Source organism: Camelus dromedarius, chromosome 1 (assembly GCF_036321535.1).
Source record: "Camelus dromedarius isolate mCamDro1 chromosome 1, mCamDro1.pat, whole genome shotgun sequence".
NCBI classification, from domain to species: Eukaryota; Metazoa; Chordata; class Mammalia; order Artiodactyla; family Camelidae; genus Camelus; species Camelus dromedarius.
The window spans coordinates 37,167,598-37,186,384 of NC_087436.1; the positions used below are offsets into that span (position 1 = coordinate 37,167,598).

Below are 18,787 nucleotides of genomic sequence, written 5' to 3' on the forward strand. Positions count from 1 at the left end.
CACACTGATGGCACTACTCTTGGAGAAGGGCAGCGAGAAAATGAAAAGCGTTAAGTGAGGAGAAAAAAATTACAGGGGAAAGGGCTGCCTACAGACACCCGTGCCTGCCAAGAATGTTCTGGGAGAGGTGCTGAAAGTGGGGAGCATGAGGCCCTGGAGGGAGAGAGAGGGAGAGGTTGAGGGAGGGAGACAGAGAGAGACTGTGTGAGAGAGGGTGTGTGTGTGTATGTGTGTGGCTCTATACTCCGCAATTTTGCCTTTATTTCCAGCCAACAACCATTCTGCAGCGACTGTCAGGGCCTGATTAAGCATGTGGCTCACACGTGAAAGTAATTGAGAAGTTCTATCTATACAAAGAACAACATTAGTTACACATTTAATTTATGACAAACCTCTTCTTTATTCCCCAAGGCAGACTAGATGATCTGTTACCCTGAATCGCCACAGCACTTTGCTATTCTCATCTTAGAATATCTTACTAGGTCTAGAGTTGCAAGCTTCTGTCCTCTGGCCTCCTTGCTCCTGCCCCGTGCCTCCCCTCCCCAACACATAAGTCTGAGAAGGACACTGTCTTTCTGTCTGTGCGTTCTCTGCACCAGCCTAGGACAATATGCTGGTAGTGTCTGTCTCTCTCACATAATCATATACTTTATGTTTAACTAATACTAGGGCATGGTTCAAATTAGTTATTTAAAAGTTCTAGGGTGGTTTTGCGAACAGAAACTGATCGCAGGCAGAAGTTCTGAAACTTCCCAATTAAGCTACCAAAGACCGTACATGGAAGAGGTTACCTAGGAAGCAACCATAGACACTAAACAAAAGAAAACAAAACAAAAAACTTAAAAATAAATTTGTAAACTGGCCCTCAAAGCTTCACGGTTTGCCTAGATCCTGGTCAAAGACATGCTGTCCTCACTACAGCGAGTGTCCCGTCTTTAAAAAACACTCCCATGCACCGCTATGCCCGAGCACCGGGTGAGGCCCCCATTCCTGCGGCCACGAAAGGGAGGGAGGCCTCAACGACCCCAAGCCTAGAGTCCTGGACAGTTCCCCAGCCCTTCCTGGGCCCCCGGGACCCCTAAAGCCAGGCGAGGAGAGCGGCCCCCCTCTGGGTTCCAACGCAGCTGCGGCCCAGCCCTACACAGGCGGAGAAGACTCGGGCGAGCCGCGCCCCACGCAGGCGCACTGAGGCCGGGGCGGGGCGGGGCGGGGCGGGGCGGGGCGGGGTCGGCGGTGTTTCCGCTGCTCCGAGCCGCCTGTTAGCAGTTGCTCGGAGTCTTCTCCGCTCGCATCCTTCCCTGCTCGGCGTGTCGCTGCCCCGCGCTCCGCCGCTCTCCGGGAGGTTCGGGTCTGGGTGAGTGAGCGCTCGCCTAGTCTGTGGAGGGGAGCGGGGGCGTCGGGCTGCGCGGGCGCTCTGCGGGGAGCGGTCCCGGGAGCTGCGGAGCGGGCGGGTCTGCGGAGCGCGGAGGTGCTGTCTGGGCGCCGCTGCGGGGAGGTCTCATTCACTGAAGCCGCGGTCTTTATCTTGCAGTCCTGCATCAAGTCACCTTTTCCTGACCTGAGCAGTCGCCATGGCACAGGTAAGGCCGTGCGCCCCCGAGCAGCGCTTGCATTGACCAACTTTGTAAGCTGCTCAGGAGTTCTAGCAGTTGTCGGAAAGCCAAAAAAGTTTAGGAGTAAACTGAATCTGCCTTCGGGAGATGTCTTAACACCTTTCTTGTTTCCCCTTTGCTCCCCCCAACCTCTTTTCCTGCTTCTTCCCTCGGAGGGTCCACCGGAACCTGCTCCCACCAGGGCGCAGCCGCCGGTGACGTGGCCGGAGTTTTGCGCACTCCCTGTTCGTGAGTGAATGTGTAAAAGGAGGCCCTCCCCCAAATCCAAAGAGTCGCTAAAATTAGATCCAGAGCAAGTACAGCTCATTGTGGTCATGTGAAGAGAACGCATTACCCACCCCCACCTTTTCTTATTTGAAAAAATAAAGGAAGCCCTTTTTCCTGGCTTCCCTTTTTTTTTTCTCGCAAAGTTTCCTGTATTTTAATACTAGGTATTGGCTTTTTCCAGTAGAGCTCTAGGGGAGATTTTTCCAGTTGCTCAACTCGGTTTTACTGAAAGAAACTGTTCGTCTTCGGCAGTGAATTTTTTTTTCCTCCAGTGCAAAAGATTAAGAAGAGCTGCTTTTAGGTAACGAGCTCGTGGAACGAGTTCTGAATTGAATTTGCCTTGGGACTGTTTCAGAACTTGTTTACCCAATATTGGCTGTCTTTGCTGTTCTTAACATTTATCAAAAATATAGGGAAGAGAAAAGCAATTTATATAGCATTCGTTAAAAATTGACCGTGTTATGCAATCTTTTGTGAATAAAGTATCAGTGCTTAAGACACTCCACCCCAAAACTAATTTTAGAGACGTCATCCATCTAACTGGCTTATCAGAGTCCAGAAACTTTTTTTTAAACAAGTGTTTTAACTGCTCAAACAATGCCCTCTCTTATTTACAGTTCACTTTTTGAAAAAAATCAGATTGATTTATCAAAATAGAATAAGGTTTCATGGTTCTTTCCAAGAGAAAATGGGAGGATTAAGAGGAGTTGGTAACTTTATTAAATTTTTACAGTGCTTCCATTCTTTCTTTCTCTTTAGCACTTAAGGAATATAACAGTAAACCAATTCTCATATTACATAAAGTGGAGACTTTGGTTTAGATTCTTCCCCATAAAGGATACTTTTATATGGAATTAACTTTCCTTCACCGGGAATTACTTTTCCTATCTTGATATGCTGGTGGTGATGTAAATGATGATTTAGCACGCATCAGAGAATTGTTCTCATTATCCTAGCTCATTTGGCTGTTTCTCTTATCTCTTACCCAGTGATTTATGAAGTTTTTCAATCAGTTCTTTTAATTATGTAGACTCTTTACCCAAGATAGTATCAGTAATCACATTTTCCCAAATGTGAGCATTAATAAATTCAGAGTGAAAATAGTGTGAAAGCCCTTATATATACAAAACCTGGAGAATGTGGCTTGTATTACAGAGTTATGTATATGACCTCTATCACAGTATAACCAGGACTGTTTTCTATCCAAGTCACAGATTTTAGTTATCATGAAAGTGACAAGTAATGTTAAGAAAGATCCGGTGTTGAATTTTGCAGTACCTTTGTTGTTAGTTATCCTTGGAAACCATGGAAATAAAACATTTTGTTAAAATATTTAATATTAAGATGGAGTTTTGTTGGCTTTAGTCTTAACATTTGATGGTGGGCAGAATGCCCACATTATGGAATTGGACTTTTACTGTCTAAAATTTCCTTGGGATCCCAGTATCATTATTGGAAAGCTGAAGTCCTTCAGTGTTAGGTTTCAAATGGTTTCCATGGTAGTACCTTTTGTTGATCTGTGGGTATGGGAACCAGAGACCTCCACTCTGTGGCTCTCTGTAGAGTAATGGGGTCAGATGCCTGAGTCTTAGAGTTTTGCGTTTTGGCAATATAAAATGTATTGTAAAATATTAATGTCTCTTATTTACTGAAAAATTAGAAGGAAGCCTCCTCCAGCAGTGGTTCTTCATATTTATGAACTAAATCTTCCATGCTGGTGGTTTTCTCTTTTTACTTAACATTGGAACTACCCCACCTATAACAGTCTTTAAGATATCCAGGAGTCAGTTATCGTATACATAGATCACAGGCATGACTGTCTTGTTAAGAATTTGACAGGAGAGCATTGATCGGTCTTCACTGATAGATACATTGAAGTTTTTTTTAATGTAATTATATTATTAGGGATATTTTACGCTTTTGTGCATATCTGTGTTAATATATTTATTATATAAGTAAGTTATAAATTATTATGGTTAATGTAATTCATATCAATGCCATTTTTTTAGTTTAATTTTAGCCTAATGATGTCAGTGTAGCGGGCAAAGCTGTGGCACATATTGGAAACTACGTAAAAAATGACTTAAATGATCATGTTGGGCAAATACATTCGGAGTTGGAGGCATTTATGGGTAACCACCACTTGAGCTCTGCCTTCTCTTTCTGATCCTAATCCTCATCCGTCAGTATTGAGATAGGTGGGATTTAACCAGTTGACTATGGAGAGAAGTAGTCTAACGTGAGGCTTCCCAGACTCTTTCAAGAACACACTGGCTAACTGTATGTTCTCCATGATATACAAGAAAAATATAAATTATAAATGTACCTGCTTATAAACAATTCCTAGACAGTATTTACTTTTATATGCTTGAAACTATTCATTTGAATGCTTTAATATTTATCTGGTTTGAAACTACAACATCCATGTTATTTTAGCATAAAGTTTGCTAAATGAGTAATAAATTATCATTATTGGATCGGTAACACAATCTACTATGTTAAATTTGGGTGCAAGCTAATTCAAGATATTTACTAAGGAACGGCCAGAGTGCTATTAAAATTGCCTGCATTGTCTATAGTACATATTTTTGAATACTTTCATCCAACAGTCAACTTCTGATTATATAAATGTGGATTTTTCATTAGATTTTAGGGTCATTTCTTTAATCTGACTTATCACATATTGGGTTGGATTTCTTAAATTGGGTCCTGACTTATTTCTTTCCTATTGCTGAACTTGCTCACACAGGTTTATTTTATTTTTTTTAAATCTCACTGCTTAGCTAGAGCCAAATTATTTCGTAGATATTCTAATTTATTTAAGTACTTAAGGTTACATTGTGTACTGTGTTCTTTGGTTCGGAAAGATCAAGAGTTGGCTATATTTCCTAGATGAATGATCCATTTAATATATTTTAATTCAGTTTAAGGCTTTTATATCTTTCCTTTAAGATAATGAAACTTTAAAAAGTTATACTTTGGGCAGTTGGAACTTAGTTTTATTTATAATATTGTTTGTAAAGAGTTAACGTATTCAGGGTCGCAGGACTGTCATGAAGCAAAAGCAGGCTACATAATTTTTTGCTAGAAACTTCACGAATATCAGAGTTATCAGTCTGATACATACTTAAACTGTACAAGATTTGATTAGAAATTTTTTTGGTTGGTTTGAAATCATTACACTATGATCATTTACAAGGGCCCTGTGCAGAGCAAGCAGGTTGAATGTAAATAAGTACATTTGAGATGAGGTTTATGCCAGAGGACGTGCCCGGGTGTCACGTGCATCTTTTCTTCAGGTCTGTCACTTTAAGGTCAGACCTCTCCGTATTGAATGATTCCCTCGGGGGTTCTGAGATCAGGTTACCTGTTTACCAGTGGCCTGTGCTGCTTTGGGTTAGTTTCTCCCAGTTTCTGATTCCTTTGACTGGTCTTCATTTTGGATGCTGAGAAAGAACTAGATTCGAATCTGCTTGGCTGCTTTGCAAGCCACTGAGCAGTTCATTGGCGTTCAGTTAACTTTAATTCTCTTGTCTTGACCTAGTGCCCCTTGGACACAGGTGGCAGCCAGTTAGAGGTGGCAATCTGGTTTTCTTCTTTCAATGATTTAGAAGTTTATTATTCTAAAACTTCACAAATTATCAGTTAATATTTTTACAAAAATTAGGGCTCCTAAGACCTTGGCTTTAAGTGTTTTTTGGACCGACCCTTTCAGTTTAGTGGTTTGTATAATGTGTAAACCTATAAGCCATTGATTAGTTGGAAGGAATGCATATTCCAGTTGGTGTCATTTCTTTGGACACCAGTTCCTAACTGTGCTCTTTACTTTTCATTCATGCATGCATTCATGACTGTATGAAACTTGAGTTCCTACTGTGTGCCAGGTATTGTTAGTTATGAAAAATAAAAAGGCAAATGGAACTAAGTTTTATTGGTATAACAGATGCATTGCCGACTCCTTTGTATGCATTGTTTAGTGGTCATAATCCAGTTTTGGAAATAAGTAATACTATTTCAGTTTCACAGAAAAGGAAATTGAGATTACTTAGCTGGCACTAGTCACATGGGACAAAGGAGGAAAGGCATGATATGTAGAGGCAGCAACAGCGAAAGCACATGCTCGGGGTGTAAAGGAGTCTGGCCTGGCCGGGAGCTGCAGGCAGCGTGGCACTGCTGGGGTAAAGCTGCAGTCAGTGGGGAGATGGGGCCCTGCCTTGGAAAGGGGTGCCAGAGAGGCAGACTGGAGCCAGAGCTGAAGAATACGAGCCATTTTGTAGGTAATGTCGAGCTACCACAGAGTGGTAAGTTGGGGTGTGCCGTGGTCAGATTGATATTTCACAAAGATCGCCCTGGGGCCAGTGTGTTGTTGTGTTTCTGGGGGCTGCAGAGGTGGGGTGGTGAAGCAGGGGAAGAAGAGGGAAGCTAGATATTGGAAGAACACTTAGGAATCTGTGGCTGTAATCCTAGTGAAATCTTAAGGGCTTAAACCAGGCAGTAGCTGGGACTTCAGAGAGGAGGGCACTGTAGGAGACTGGGCAGATTGGATGCATGAATAGGATGGGAGTTGGGGGTGAAGGGCCAGATTGAGGTCAAGATGACTGACTTGCTTGATGGTGTGGTTGGTTGTGTTTTTCTTTGAGGAAGGAATGTGGGGGAAAAACGGTGGATTTGCTGAATTTGAGTTTTATAAACACTTAGGTGGTGCTGTCTAATACACAACAGAGTGTATAGCATCTTTAAATCCTCTTTCATCTCTGTAGGTCATCCATTTGTTTATATATTATTCATCTCTTCCTACAATTGAAAAGACTGGAGGCTGACTTATTTCCTACCTTTGTCTAGGACCAGCCATGTTCATTAGATTTCTGCCCCTTGTGTAGATGCAAAAGGAGGTAAAGTTGTGAACCCACACACACTATTCTCTAATGTGAGAAACCTATAAACTTGATTGAAGCATTGATATGAATGAATTGGTTAGTGATAGAGCTTTTCTTGTGCTGTGTGCACAGTGGCCAGTTGAACCACTGGGAATATCCCCCCCCCCATCATGTGTATTCAGCAGAGATCGGTGTGTTTGCCCGAGTTAACCAATTCAGAGGTATCACCGTTATGCAAAAGCAGTTAATTAAACTTTCCATTGTATTGGTAATTGCCAAGGGAAGGCATTCTTGTACTAGCTGGGAGGTAGCCAGAGGAGCATTAATGAAACACAACAAAAGCCTGAGTCATATTGACAACCTTGGTTTTGTTAAGTTTCTAAAGACTTCTTTTCTACCACTGTGTGCACTACTTGAACTGTTTTATAGTGATGCTTTTTTTCCTTACATCTGAGTTTAAGAGAGAAGTCAAAGGTAGTAGGATACTCAGACAGAATGGAAAAAATGCTAAAATAAGGAGGAGCATGAAAGGCAAAGGAAGTTATGGGAAACTTAACAATAGTTATAGACCAATTTAAATTTAAGGCTTTGAACTGTGGGCTCGATAGTTTGATGGTCTCGAGCAACGGTAAAGATGCAGGTGTGAGTTCTTATTTCTGAGCCCTGATTGTATGTGTTTGTACCCCTCAGTCCTCTGGGAGGTTCTAGTGTTTCCTGGTCTTTAATTTACTGTGCACCTCAAGTCATAATCCTGTCACCCTGGCTTTTCCCCCCTTCTTGCTCATCTCATTTCTTTCTTAGTACAGTGATTTTTCAGTTTTTTTCCTTGCTCATCAGGGGACCCATTATCACAGGAAATATTAGTGGGCCTGTACTGTGTCCCTCACATAAGACCTGAATTACTGTGCCTGGAGAGAGGAGGGAGGACTCTGCCCTTGGCCTTCGTCCTCCCCACCTTCCTTGAGGGCCTCCAAAAGCTTTTTGCAAAACCTGAGCCTCAGAAGAACCACACACAGAAATCCTTGTGTAGCTGCTCAGCCCCAGTGGTCTGCTTCACGATGCCTGGCTCCTGCTTCGCGGCACCGAGGGGTATTTAGGTGTCGATTTCATTGAACTGAAGGCAGATTTAAAGAGGATTTAGTTCTCCTCTGTGCCTTCAGGAAAGCTTCAGTTTAGAATGTTTCAGACTAGGTGAATGTTTTCTCGTCTTTCAATTTAGAGTATTGTTTCTGTGTTATTTTCCTGTGCTTCTAAATTCTGTGTCTAGAAAAGCAACCCTCCACTTGTGTTTTGGCTTAATTTTATTCATTTTATCTTGGCATACCTAGTCTTTGAAGGTAAAGAACTTTTTCACTTAGAGCAAACAAACAGAAAAAGCCAAAGAAAATTACAGAGCTAGGAGAATTGAAGTTGAGAGTTAAAAGAGTGAATTACATGTTTTGGCCATGTATTGTCTGAGTATATGTAATAATTCCCTTAGTACAGCGTTGGTGGCAGGGGCCCAGGGTAGTTGAGGATGAACTGAGGATGGGTGAAGGGAACAGTAGCTACTTAGGACTGGAATTAACCTGGGGAAGGTGCACCCACTGAACTTGAGGCTAGTGGGAATGACAGGAAGCAGGGACGTCCTCTTGTGAGTCCTGCAGGATCCCCTTTGTCCAGTGTGGACAGTTTTGTGAGGGCGGGTTCTGCCCTCGTGAGTCACGTCCTGTGATTTCACATCTGGTCCCTTACTACGGCTACGTGGCTTTGCTAGCTTTCATGATGACTCTAATCACATGGAATGTAGCGAGAGTATTTCCCAATTTCTAGAAAGCTCTCAAAAATACAGCCAGCAGGTATGTCTTCTTCCTGTTAGGAGCTGAGACTCTGAGGATACCTCTTTTTTTCCCGTGGTTCACTACGCTTCCTTCAGGCTCGGGGGTCAGATGTCCCTTCTTTTTACGACAAATCCCTCCTGTCTCCTCTGTTCTTAACCTCTTCCCTGTTTTTAACTTCTCTATCTGCTAGCCACTTCTTCAGAGTCATAAACTGGATAAGGTATTTTTTAAAGTGTCTTTCTGAAAAGGATTTAAAAAAAAAGTCATTTGTAAAATAGGAGTTCACAGAGATGCTCTGCCTCCCAGTTCACCCTTCAGTGTCCTCCAGTCAGGCTTTTACCACCACCAAGGACCTCCTAGTTACAACTCCAGTGGGCCCCTTTTCATCGTCCCTCTCACTTGACTTCCCTGTGGTTTGGACACTGGCTTTTCTTCCTTTTCTCTTAGAACATTTCTTCTCCTTTGACTTCCATGCTGTCACCTTCTTTGGATTTTCCCTTTGCCTTTGGGAGGCTGTGGAGCATCATAGTTAAGAGCCCACAGTCCCATAGCCTGTGTTCAAGTCCCGGCTCTGCTACTTGTCTTGCTTGCTGGTCATTGGGTGATTCACCAAACCTTTCTACGACAGTGTGTCTTTTCATCTGTAAAATGCGGTTTCACTGAGAAGATCCACATGAAGCCCTGAGTATGGTGCCTGGCTCGTTGTTGCCCTCAGCTGATGTTAGTTGCCATTCTGTTTGTAGGTGACCTTCCCTTCTTCTCCAACTCTTCTTCCCACCCCATCAATATTGCCTTCATGAGCCTCCTCGCAGGACTCCAGTTTTGCCCTGGTAACAGACAATCCTGCTTCTCTTCCAGTACGTGGAGAAATGCAAAACCAGCCTTCCTTTCCCTATCAGAAAAAGGAGTCATCCTAAAAGGTTCCCTTCTGCCTTAGCCCTGTCTGTTCGTCTGTCTTTTTCTTTCCATTTCCACTGCTCCTGACTTAGATCAGGTCTTTTTTTTACCTTCTTTTTATATTTACTAGTTTTTAAAACAGGCTTCCTGTCTCCACAGATGCACAGTCCCTCCCGTTGTCCCTACTACTGCCCTAGTCATGTGACTGCAGGGTCAACATTGTTCCTCCCTGCTTAGGCGCTCTCCAAGGGCTTCCCGCCGCCTTTGGGCTGACAGCTGCTCTTCTTAGCAGGGCTTCCAGCCTGTGCTTGCCCCCCACTGTGACCTTTCCCTTGTTTGCTTTTCTGACCGACCTTACTGCTTGTTCCAGCCTGTTGAAATGCTTAACCCTTTGTCCAAAGTACAGCAAAGTTTCATTCTCCCACATTTTCCTGTGTGTTGAAATACCTGCCTGCCCTTCTCTGCTTTCCCGAACCTGCAAAGTCATAGGCAATTTTCAAGACGTTTGGGGAAGTTTTTCCCATTTCTTTCCCTTCCACTCTTCCCGTCTCAGTCCCTCCTGTATGTGCTCACGTCACGCTGATGAAATCTCCGTGTATATATACTCTACCGCACCTGATTATTTACATGCCTGTCATTTTTTCTTGACTTAAGAGGTCATGACTTTTTCCTAATGGTTTGTACAATGCTTGGCATGTGGAAGGCATTCAAAAAAATGGTTGTTGAGTGAATAAATAAACAGACAGGTGAACTAATCATCCAAGTTCTCACATTAAGAAAATCTATGGTATTTATCCATTTTTATGATGATGTTGATGGTGTCTTCATCATCGTTTTGAACTGGTTTTACTAAACAGAGAGAAACTGCAGTTTGACCTGAGAGAAATAACTTTGCTAACTCACACCAATTTTGAAGGGCCATCTTCTTAAATCTTACCAGTTTCTCTCCCAACCTATTGCTCCTTTTAATTATGTTGAACCTTGGGAAAGTGCTAGTACTCAGCCATTCAGTTTCAAGCAGCTCCAGCTTGATAGAACTAATGGCAGGGAGTTTATTGGCCAGTATGCATCTGTGCTTTTTAGGTAGGGTGGAAATGGAGACTAGCCTGGCTGTGGGTGGATTTCTAAGAGTTCTGAGCCCAATTCCAATGTAGGGGGTGGTTTCCGCACACCAACAGGCAATTCTTCTGCACCAGCTGGGTGTCCTGCAGTCCAACTCCATTCTGACACTGTCTACCTGAGATAGTATCAGATCCCACAGTTTAAGGGCTCAGTCCTACAAGACTGCCTCCTTCATCTCCCCCCACATCCATTTCATTCAGATGCCAGTTTCAAGTCCAGATTGTCACCTGTGCTTCTGACTGGCTATAGATTGAAATTTCTAGTGAGCCCATCATTGTATTTGATTGTGCTAGAGTGGCTCACAGAATTCAGAGAAACATTTTACTTACAGGGATCATTGGTTTATTATAAAAGGATGTAACTCAAGAACAGTCAGGTGGGAGAGATGCATAGAGCAAGATATATGGGAAGGGGTGTGGAACTTCCTCTCCATATCTCCATGTGTTCAACAGCCTGGAAGCTCTCCAGCCTTTTCTTTTTGGGTTTTTATGGAGGCTTCATTACATAGACATTATTGACTAAATCATTGGTTATTGTGAGTGAAGTCAATTTCCGGGTCCTCTCTCCTCCCTGAGGTGGGGGTGGGGGTATGGGACTGAAAGCTCCAACCCTCTAATCACATGGTTGGTTCCCCTTACAAGCATCCTTAGATGCTTTCCAAAAGTCACTTTAGTAACATAAACTCAGATGTGTTTGAAGGGGGTTTGCTATGAATATTCAAGCTCTTATCATTAGGGAATTCCAAGGGTCTTAGGAGCTCTGTGCCAGAAATGGGGATGAAGACCAAATATGTATTTCTTATTATAATCACAGAATCACATTTTCCCACTTAGTAGAATGAAGAGCTCTGGCTTAGTTTCGTGACCTCCCATGAGATAAGTAGGAGCGAGCACCCCTCCCCACCCCCCTTTCCTAGTTGACCACAGTCTTTTGTTTAGCTCAGGGCCCAGGGAGTGAAAGCTGCTACCAATCAACGCTCTGAGGCTGGGAAATCAAACTGGGAGACACTTCTTCTCTTGTTTGTATACTTTTGGCTGCTATAGCAACACTAAGGTTTTCCTATACGTCGTCTCAAGGCTGACTCTGATGTTGTAATGGTCCAGTTCACGTTTCAGATGGGGTTTCTATATCTTATCAAATGGTAATGTATTTAAAGTCTGAACACGATATAGAGCCAGTGGCTTGCTGTTTATGTGGATTGTCGTATTAGCTGTGCTTGAATGATACCACTGTTTTTCCTGTGCCAGGTTCTCAGAGGCACTGTGACGAGCTTCCCCGGATTTGATGAGCGGGCTGATGCGGAAACTCTTCGGAAGGCCATGAAGGGCCTGGGTAAATTCAGCCTTCTTTTTGTTCTAAAAAAAAATGTGACTTTTGTTTTTCTGAACAAAAGTCATTCTTTTGTAGTAAAATTACTTTTAGAATATTTTGATTTGAAATGTATGTAGACAGAAAAGTTACCTTAAGATAGCAAAACGATGACTGGCCACCTCCAGTCTTCATTGTCTAGAACCGAACGGGAGTGCAGTTCAGCCTCTGTTTTTTTTAGCTGTTCCACTTTGTCTGTGTGATTGAGTGGCTGATTGAGTAGATAAGTGGACATTCCTGAGAGTGATCAGCTGTGCAGCATTTCTCTCTCATTGCGCAGTCACATAGCAGTTCTGTAGGATTCTTCTCTCCAGCTGTCTTCTCTTTCCTCGCTCTCCTTTCTAGCCACTTAACTCATCATGAGGATTTCCATCTATAACTAACTGATCCCGTTGTCGTCCGGCCCCCTCTGTACTCATGTCCATGTGAAGGGATCCACCTTCCTCAAACTTGGCTCTGACCCCGTCACTCTCCATTTTGAACATTGTGTGAGATTTCCTGTTGTAGCAGGGTTAGGTGCAGCTTTCTGGCCGTGCAAGGCCTTCCCTGTATCGCCTGTGTCCTCTGATCCAGCCATGCCGGCTGATCTGCTGTTCAGGAAAACCCTGTATTTTCCTGCTGCTGACCTTTTCCCCAGTTCTAAAAGCCTGTCTTCCTTCCCTATGTCGTCACTGCCTGTTGCAGTCTTTTCATTCTTCAAGATGGTTTTGGATGTCACCTTCTCCATGAAGCTTTCCCCTGGACTCTGTTCCACCTCCTATCAGCTAAGAGAACCTCCTTTGAACCCTGTTTAGCACCTGGACCTCTCTTGATGCACTTGTCCCATTCTGTCTTACCTCACAGTTATTTGTATTTTTGTATTTTTACCCTAAATTGCCAGTAACTTGAAACCTGGGTCTATATCTTTCTCCCCTCAATTCCCTGTAACACCCAACACACTGTGCCTTGTGAATAGCTGTTATATGAGAAACTTTTAGTTGCAAGAAAAGCTAGATGCACTGTTTCTAAAAAGTCAGGAGGATTTTTGCATTTACTTCACAATGTATGGGGCTAGTATGTATTATTGGAAATGATAACATTTTGTAATTGTTAATTTTAAAGTTTAATAAATTATGTAATAGAATATATTTTGTGAGGTAAGGAATTAATGGAGATCTGGTTACACAGGTTACTGAGAGAGTGGGATGTAGGGGCTGAGATGTAACAGTTCGAACATAAATTGCAGGCACTGATGAGGAGAGCATCCTGACCCTGTTGACATCCCGCAGTAACGCTCAACGCCAGGAAATCGCTGTGGCTTTTAAAACTCTCTTTGGCAGGGTAAGAGCACACTTCATCCCAAGGTCAAATGTGAGAGCAGCTTTATCTTTTAAGACGAGTTTGAAATCTAATATGCTTTCATAAATATCATTTATTTTATGATTCTGACTTTCCTATTCCTCCTTTCTTTTCCAGTCTCTTGGTTACTGGATGTTGGTTTATAATGCTCACCCAACTTATCCTCATGTGATTGTTTTTCCTGGCTTGACAGTCTAGAGGTGCTGGAAGATCCCATGGGGATAACTGCCCTTTCCTTCTGTGCTTCCCACTCAGGACTGTTGTGTTATCTGTTTTCCAGGTGTAAACCTGCATTGCAGTATGTTTTGTTATGACACAGCACCTGCATGTGTCTTGATTCCTTTTGGAGTGGTGTTTTAATAAATGAATTTTTAAATCATTGATTTAAATGCTCTTATTCGATAAATAATTGAAAGTGAAAATTAAATTTTTTACTAAATGAATTAGTACAGACATGAAAAATTTAAATATAGTTTTGTTATTCTGAAAATTTGTGTTTGTTATTTTGAGAAACAAGTGCAAAGAAAGAACAGAAATTATTTTAAGCACAATTCCTAGTTGTCTTTGTGCTGAAACTGAAATGGATAAGAAATACTGCTTTTCTCCATAATTTTACACACAGTTTCCCCATGGCAGCTGTCCCGCAGTAGTCAGGAGCGCAGTAATGAACGTAATCCGTTATGTGCGTGTTAGACTATCATTAGATGTGGAGAGAAAGGAAGACATTGTTTTGTTTAGGTGTGATAGGCCAGATTTTGTCCCTTCTAAAAATGCATTTATGAGTTTTTTTGAGGAAGTTTTTTTTTTAAGATACACGTTTCTCAGAACAGTGTTTTTAAAATAAAAATTTTTAACCTATTTTTAAAGTATTTTTTTAAAACTCTTGAGATAAAGAAAAACATCTCTTAAAAACAGGTACCTTGACACTTGAATGGGTTTGCTTTAGCTTAAGCTTTGGGTCAGATGTCCACAGTACGTTGTTCGGAGCTTCCGCATGTGGTTTAGCTTACTGTCTTACTTCTGCTGGGAGATAGCAAGGTAAAGAATTCATTAGAATAAAGGGCTGTCTCTCATTTTTTAAAAGAATCTCCTTAAATTTATGCCTGGTTAACAAATTTATATTTTTTTTGTGTTAGGACCTTTTGGATGACCTGAAATCAGAACTGACTGGAAAATTTGAAAAATTAATCGTGGCTCTGATGAAACCCTCTCGGCTTTATGATGCCTATGAACTGAAGCATGCTCTTAAGGTAAAAGGAGGAGTGCAAGGAACATTCCTATCATGTATCATATTATTTTGTGTTGGTAATTACTTCATTGTATTTTTTTTTTATATTAAAAAAATGAATTTTTTAGTGAGGGTTTCTTGGAGGACAAAACTGTAGGAGGCAATAAGAAAAAAAGAAGGGAAAAAAAAAAGGTGGGAGAAAATGAATAGAGTGTCATTTAATCTCTTTGTACAGTTAATAATAGTGGGTATTTAAAATTTTAATATATTTGACAGCCTTTTATATTCTATTTTCATGCTCGTTTTCTCATTTTGAGATGTGTTTTTAAAATGTTACAGATTAGATACTTTATCTTTTAGTATAGAGGAGCCTGAGTAGGAAACAATAATATTGTCAATCATTTTAGATTAAAAAAATTAAGCTTCAGAGAGAATTTTGATATAAGATAGATTTTCTTCTTTCTTTTTGATACTTCTAAACACTTTCCTTTTCTGAACCCTTTTCCCTTTCCTTCTTTCCTGTATTTCTAAACACTAAAATGAAATAGCTGGTAAACTTGATATAATTTCACTGTAGCAAATAACTGAATACATATTCCCTTGCCTGGTGTTTGGAATGTTGTATAAATATGACCATGCTGAATCATTTGTTTAGACTTATGGGACGGAATAGTTCAGTCATTAGTAGTTAGGTTTTGAATGGGCAAATTGAAATTTAGCAACAAGGAGGTTAATGTAGCTCAGGTGGCGGGAAGAGGGGCTTTATCAAGTTAGGAACCTTTCTGTGCTTCTTCTCTTCATTTTCCTGCAGTGATTCTTTGGAATGAACAAAATCTTTGGTTATTGGAAATGAGCACTTTTGCAGCCTTCTGAAATGTTAGCAGTAGCTGAAATTCTGCCAGAGCATAAACCTAGTTTTTTCAGTGCTTGATTTTTGGTAAAGAAACAGAAATATAAAGAGAATAAGGCTGTCTTTTAAATTAAGTTCTGCTGTGTCATTGCTTTTGTCTTCTAATTCAGCAGTGTAGATGTGACTTTATAATCAGAAAAAGGAAAACCAGTTAAAATTATTTTTCAAAAATTCAGAAAGCAAGTCACAATTCCTTTATACTGACCCCAAAACTGATTTCCTAATAGCTAAGTGATGCTGTGTTTATTGTTACCTTTGCTGCAGAATTTTCCTGTGGATCTATAGAGAACTTAATTTGGAGACAGGGGTGTTTATATTTTGAGGTGTATATTAAGTATCAGTGCACCTCCAAGTAAATTTATGTAAAGTTTTCATTTTTACTATTTAGCCTTTTTATTTATTTCCTGTTTCATTAAAATGTTTTACTTTTAAAAAAAATTTAGTTCTTATGTTTTTTTCTTGGGGAGGGAGGGTAATTAGGTTTATTTATTTATTTATTTAATGGAGGTACTGGGGATTGGACCCAGGACCTCATGCATGCTAAGCATAGACTCTACCACTGAGCTGCACCCTCCCCCCTAAAATGTTTTACTTTTAAACCATTTAGAATTAAATTGATAAAATTATAAATTTATATATGTTATATGCTATATATATGTATACACATACATACATGCAATAAACATTTTTTTCATTAGACCAAAAAAGGGATAAAATTGTCTTTGGAAAGAAAATTAATTTGACATTTTTTATTTCTACAACTGCTAGAACTCATAGAATAGGAAGTGAATGTTTAAGATTATATTTTCAAATACAATGATGCTACGCTCCATTTTAAAAATTTATGGTTATGTTTCATCTTCAAAATAACATTGCCTATATTGTTGGGCTCTATCATTACAGTAATCAGAAGACCCCACAACTGCCTGTTAGATAACTAAGAGATTTAGGATTAAGCCTTTATCAAACTCTTTGAAATTTATAATTCATAAAAATTGTTTAGGAAGTAAAAGACATCTCACAATCTTTGAATTTCCTAAAGTACCACACTTGACAATATGTGGGGACCTCGGAAAGTAGATGTTCACTTTCATCCTTAGCTTTTTATCTTTCACTCAGGAATAAAACCCTCCATAAAATAAACCCCACAATAAGTGCAGCGTCCACTACCATTCATAGACGGTGCAGTATGTAAACAACAACATGTTGGAAAATAAACAAAGCTGCCTTTTACTTCTGTTGTCCTTCAATATGGATAAAGTAAACACGTTTTCTGTGGAAAGAAAAATAAAGCATCCTTTGTCAAAGTAGGAAAAAAAGTGAATGTTATGTTGGGTAATATTTATATATTTATGCAATTTGGGTAACACCCAGGAAAATCACTTTCTTTTTAATCTTAATTGACGTTTTTTTTCCTACTAAAAATCAATCTCCAAACAGGGAGCTGGGACAGATGAAAAAGTCCTGACAGAAATTATTGCTTCAAGGACACCTGAAGAACTGAGAGCCATAAAACAAGTTTATGAAGAAGGTACATGTTTTGAATTACATTTCCCTTCATTGCCACTGTCACTTTCATTTCTCTAAAGTGAATGCAGTTCCTTATAGTTACAGGAGGCAGGCCACACATGATTTCCGTATGAATGAATGACTGAATAAGCAACAATTCAAGCTAGTTTTCTCCTTCTGTAGGGAAAAGGGCTGCCTTTTACTATACCTGTAACTATTTTAGTATTTATAAGAAGCTTCTGTTGAGGATGGAATTTATTTTCACATAGGATTTGCAGCTAGCATAGGGATATACAGATTGTCATTCTTCTGCATTAAGTTTAAGATGTAAGTTGTTTTTCTTCCTTAAAAAATTCAATTTTATGTTAGTGGAAGTTATGAGCTGTCTAAAAGGAAAAACCTTGTTCAAGTCAGAGTTGATAATACATGAGTAAATGTATCTCGTTTTAGCTGATGGCAATGCTTGAATACTCTGCATTTTGATTTTTCTTTCTGTTGTCTTTTCTTTTTTATTTCTAATTTTTTTGTGGGTGGGGGGGAAGCCTGTATTTCAGTCAGAAGCATATCCTGTGAATGGAGCCAAGAAAATGAAATAGGAAGTAAAGGTGGAGAGTTCTTTTCTCATCGGATTTCATGTAGAAGACTCTCCCTCTCAGCTGACTGAGGAGGATCAGACCTTCCAGATTGTCACCTCCAAGCATAGTGGCTGCAGTGAGGAAAATGGGTCCCTGTCTTGGCATTAGTCTGTTAATCTTAAAAATGACATTGTAACCTAGCCAGTGAGAACAGTGTGAAATTTACCGCAGCTAAATAATTTACCTTTGAAGTGCTGGATCTTTCTTTCCTGCTCCTCTTTTTACACTTGGATAGGTGCCCACCACTAAGGCAGAGGGAATACATGTATCTCAGTTGCAGCTGGTCACCCTTGAGTTTCTAATTTTCAGATATCTCTTTCTGGGGATGTTGACATTGCTGAGTGAGCCTTTGTGCTGCTGGGTGACAAATGGGGTGCCTCAGGTATAATAACTGCTTATGGCCCACCCAGCCAGCTGTGTTATTGTGCACTCGCTGTGTGTCCGGCAGTGTACTGGCTGTCATGAAATGACGCAAAAGATGTACATAACATAGCTCCTGTCCTCGGGAGTTTGCAATCTATCTAGGGATGACATGACTGAGAAAAACTGCAGTTAAAGGATAGTAAAAGTCAAACACAAAAAATGCAAAATTCATTCAGAGAAGAGAGGTCATCATGGCTTTGGATGTTAGGAGGGGGCTTCACGGTGCGTTCAGACACTGAGCGAGGGCTTCAAGACCAGATGGGTTTTGGGTGGATGACAAAGGCATTTTTGGTCAAGGTGCATCCACTGTCTGCCATGGCACGGAAACCGGACTGAGAAAAGTACGTTGAGGGAGGGTACGTGCATGTCCATTCTGGAGATGAACTGACTAGCGCAGTTAGGCTCTGTTACAGGTGGATTTGTAAGACTGGATTAGAAGTTTGGACTTGACTCAGAGGCTCCTTGATTGTAAGCTCCTGAGTGGGCAGTGGAGTATTGAAGGGATAGTTGAGGGAGTGAGGAGATTTGAATCAAGAGGCTGATTAGGTAGCTGGGTGGTGGGGGAGGTAAGCTTTGCAGGTATGGCTCAGCCTAGGTTGGTGGGAGGTAGGAGGCGCATACATCAGAGAGAGGAGGAATATTTGAAAAGATTTGATGGTTAATTATATATAGGCATTGGAGCAGAGGGAGGAATAAATAATTCCTTCAAAGTCTTGTATTTGGGTAACTGACTGAAATAAATATGTAACTCTTTTGGAACTTTAAAAATAGAAGTTTCAA

General features: G+C 40.8%; 1 protein-coding gene across 1 annotated transcript in view; it reads left to right on the forward strand.

The window, feature by feature from the left end:
- The first annotated feature begins 1,200 nt into the window (after positions 1 to 1,200).
- ANXA5 (annexin A5) overlaps positions 1,201 to 18,787 on the forward strand; it is a 28,368-nt gene continuing 10,781 nt past the window's right edge. Inside the window, exons 1-6 of the mRNA XM_010985539.3 lie at positions 1,201 to 1,354; positions 1,532 to 1,580; positions 11,844 to 11,928; positions 13,190 to 13,284; positions 14,439 to 14,552; positions 16,881 to 16,971. Of these exons, the coding sequence (XP_010983841.1) occupies positions 1,572 to 1,580; positions 11,844 to 11,928; positions 13,190 to 13,284; positions 14,439 to 14,552; positions 16,881 to 16,971 (394 nt within the window). The 5' untranslated portion in view covers positions 1,201 to 1,354; positions 1,532 to 1,571. The remainder of the gene's footprint in view (positions 1,355 to 1,531; positions 1,581 to 11,843; positions 11,929 to 13,189; positions 13,285 to 14,438; positions 14,553 to 16,880; positions 16,972 to 18,787) is intronic.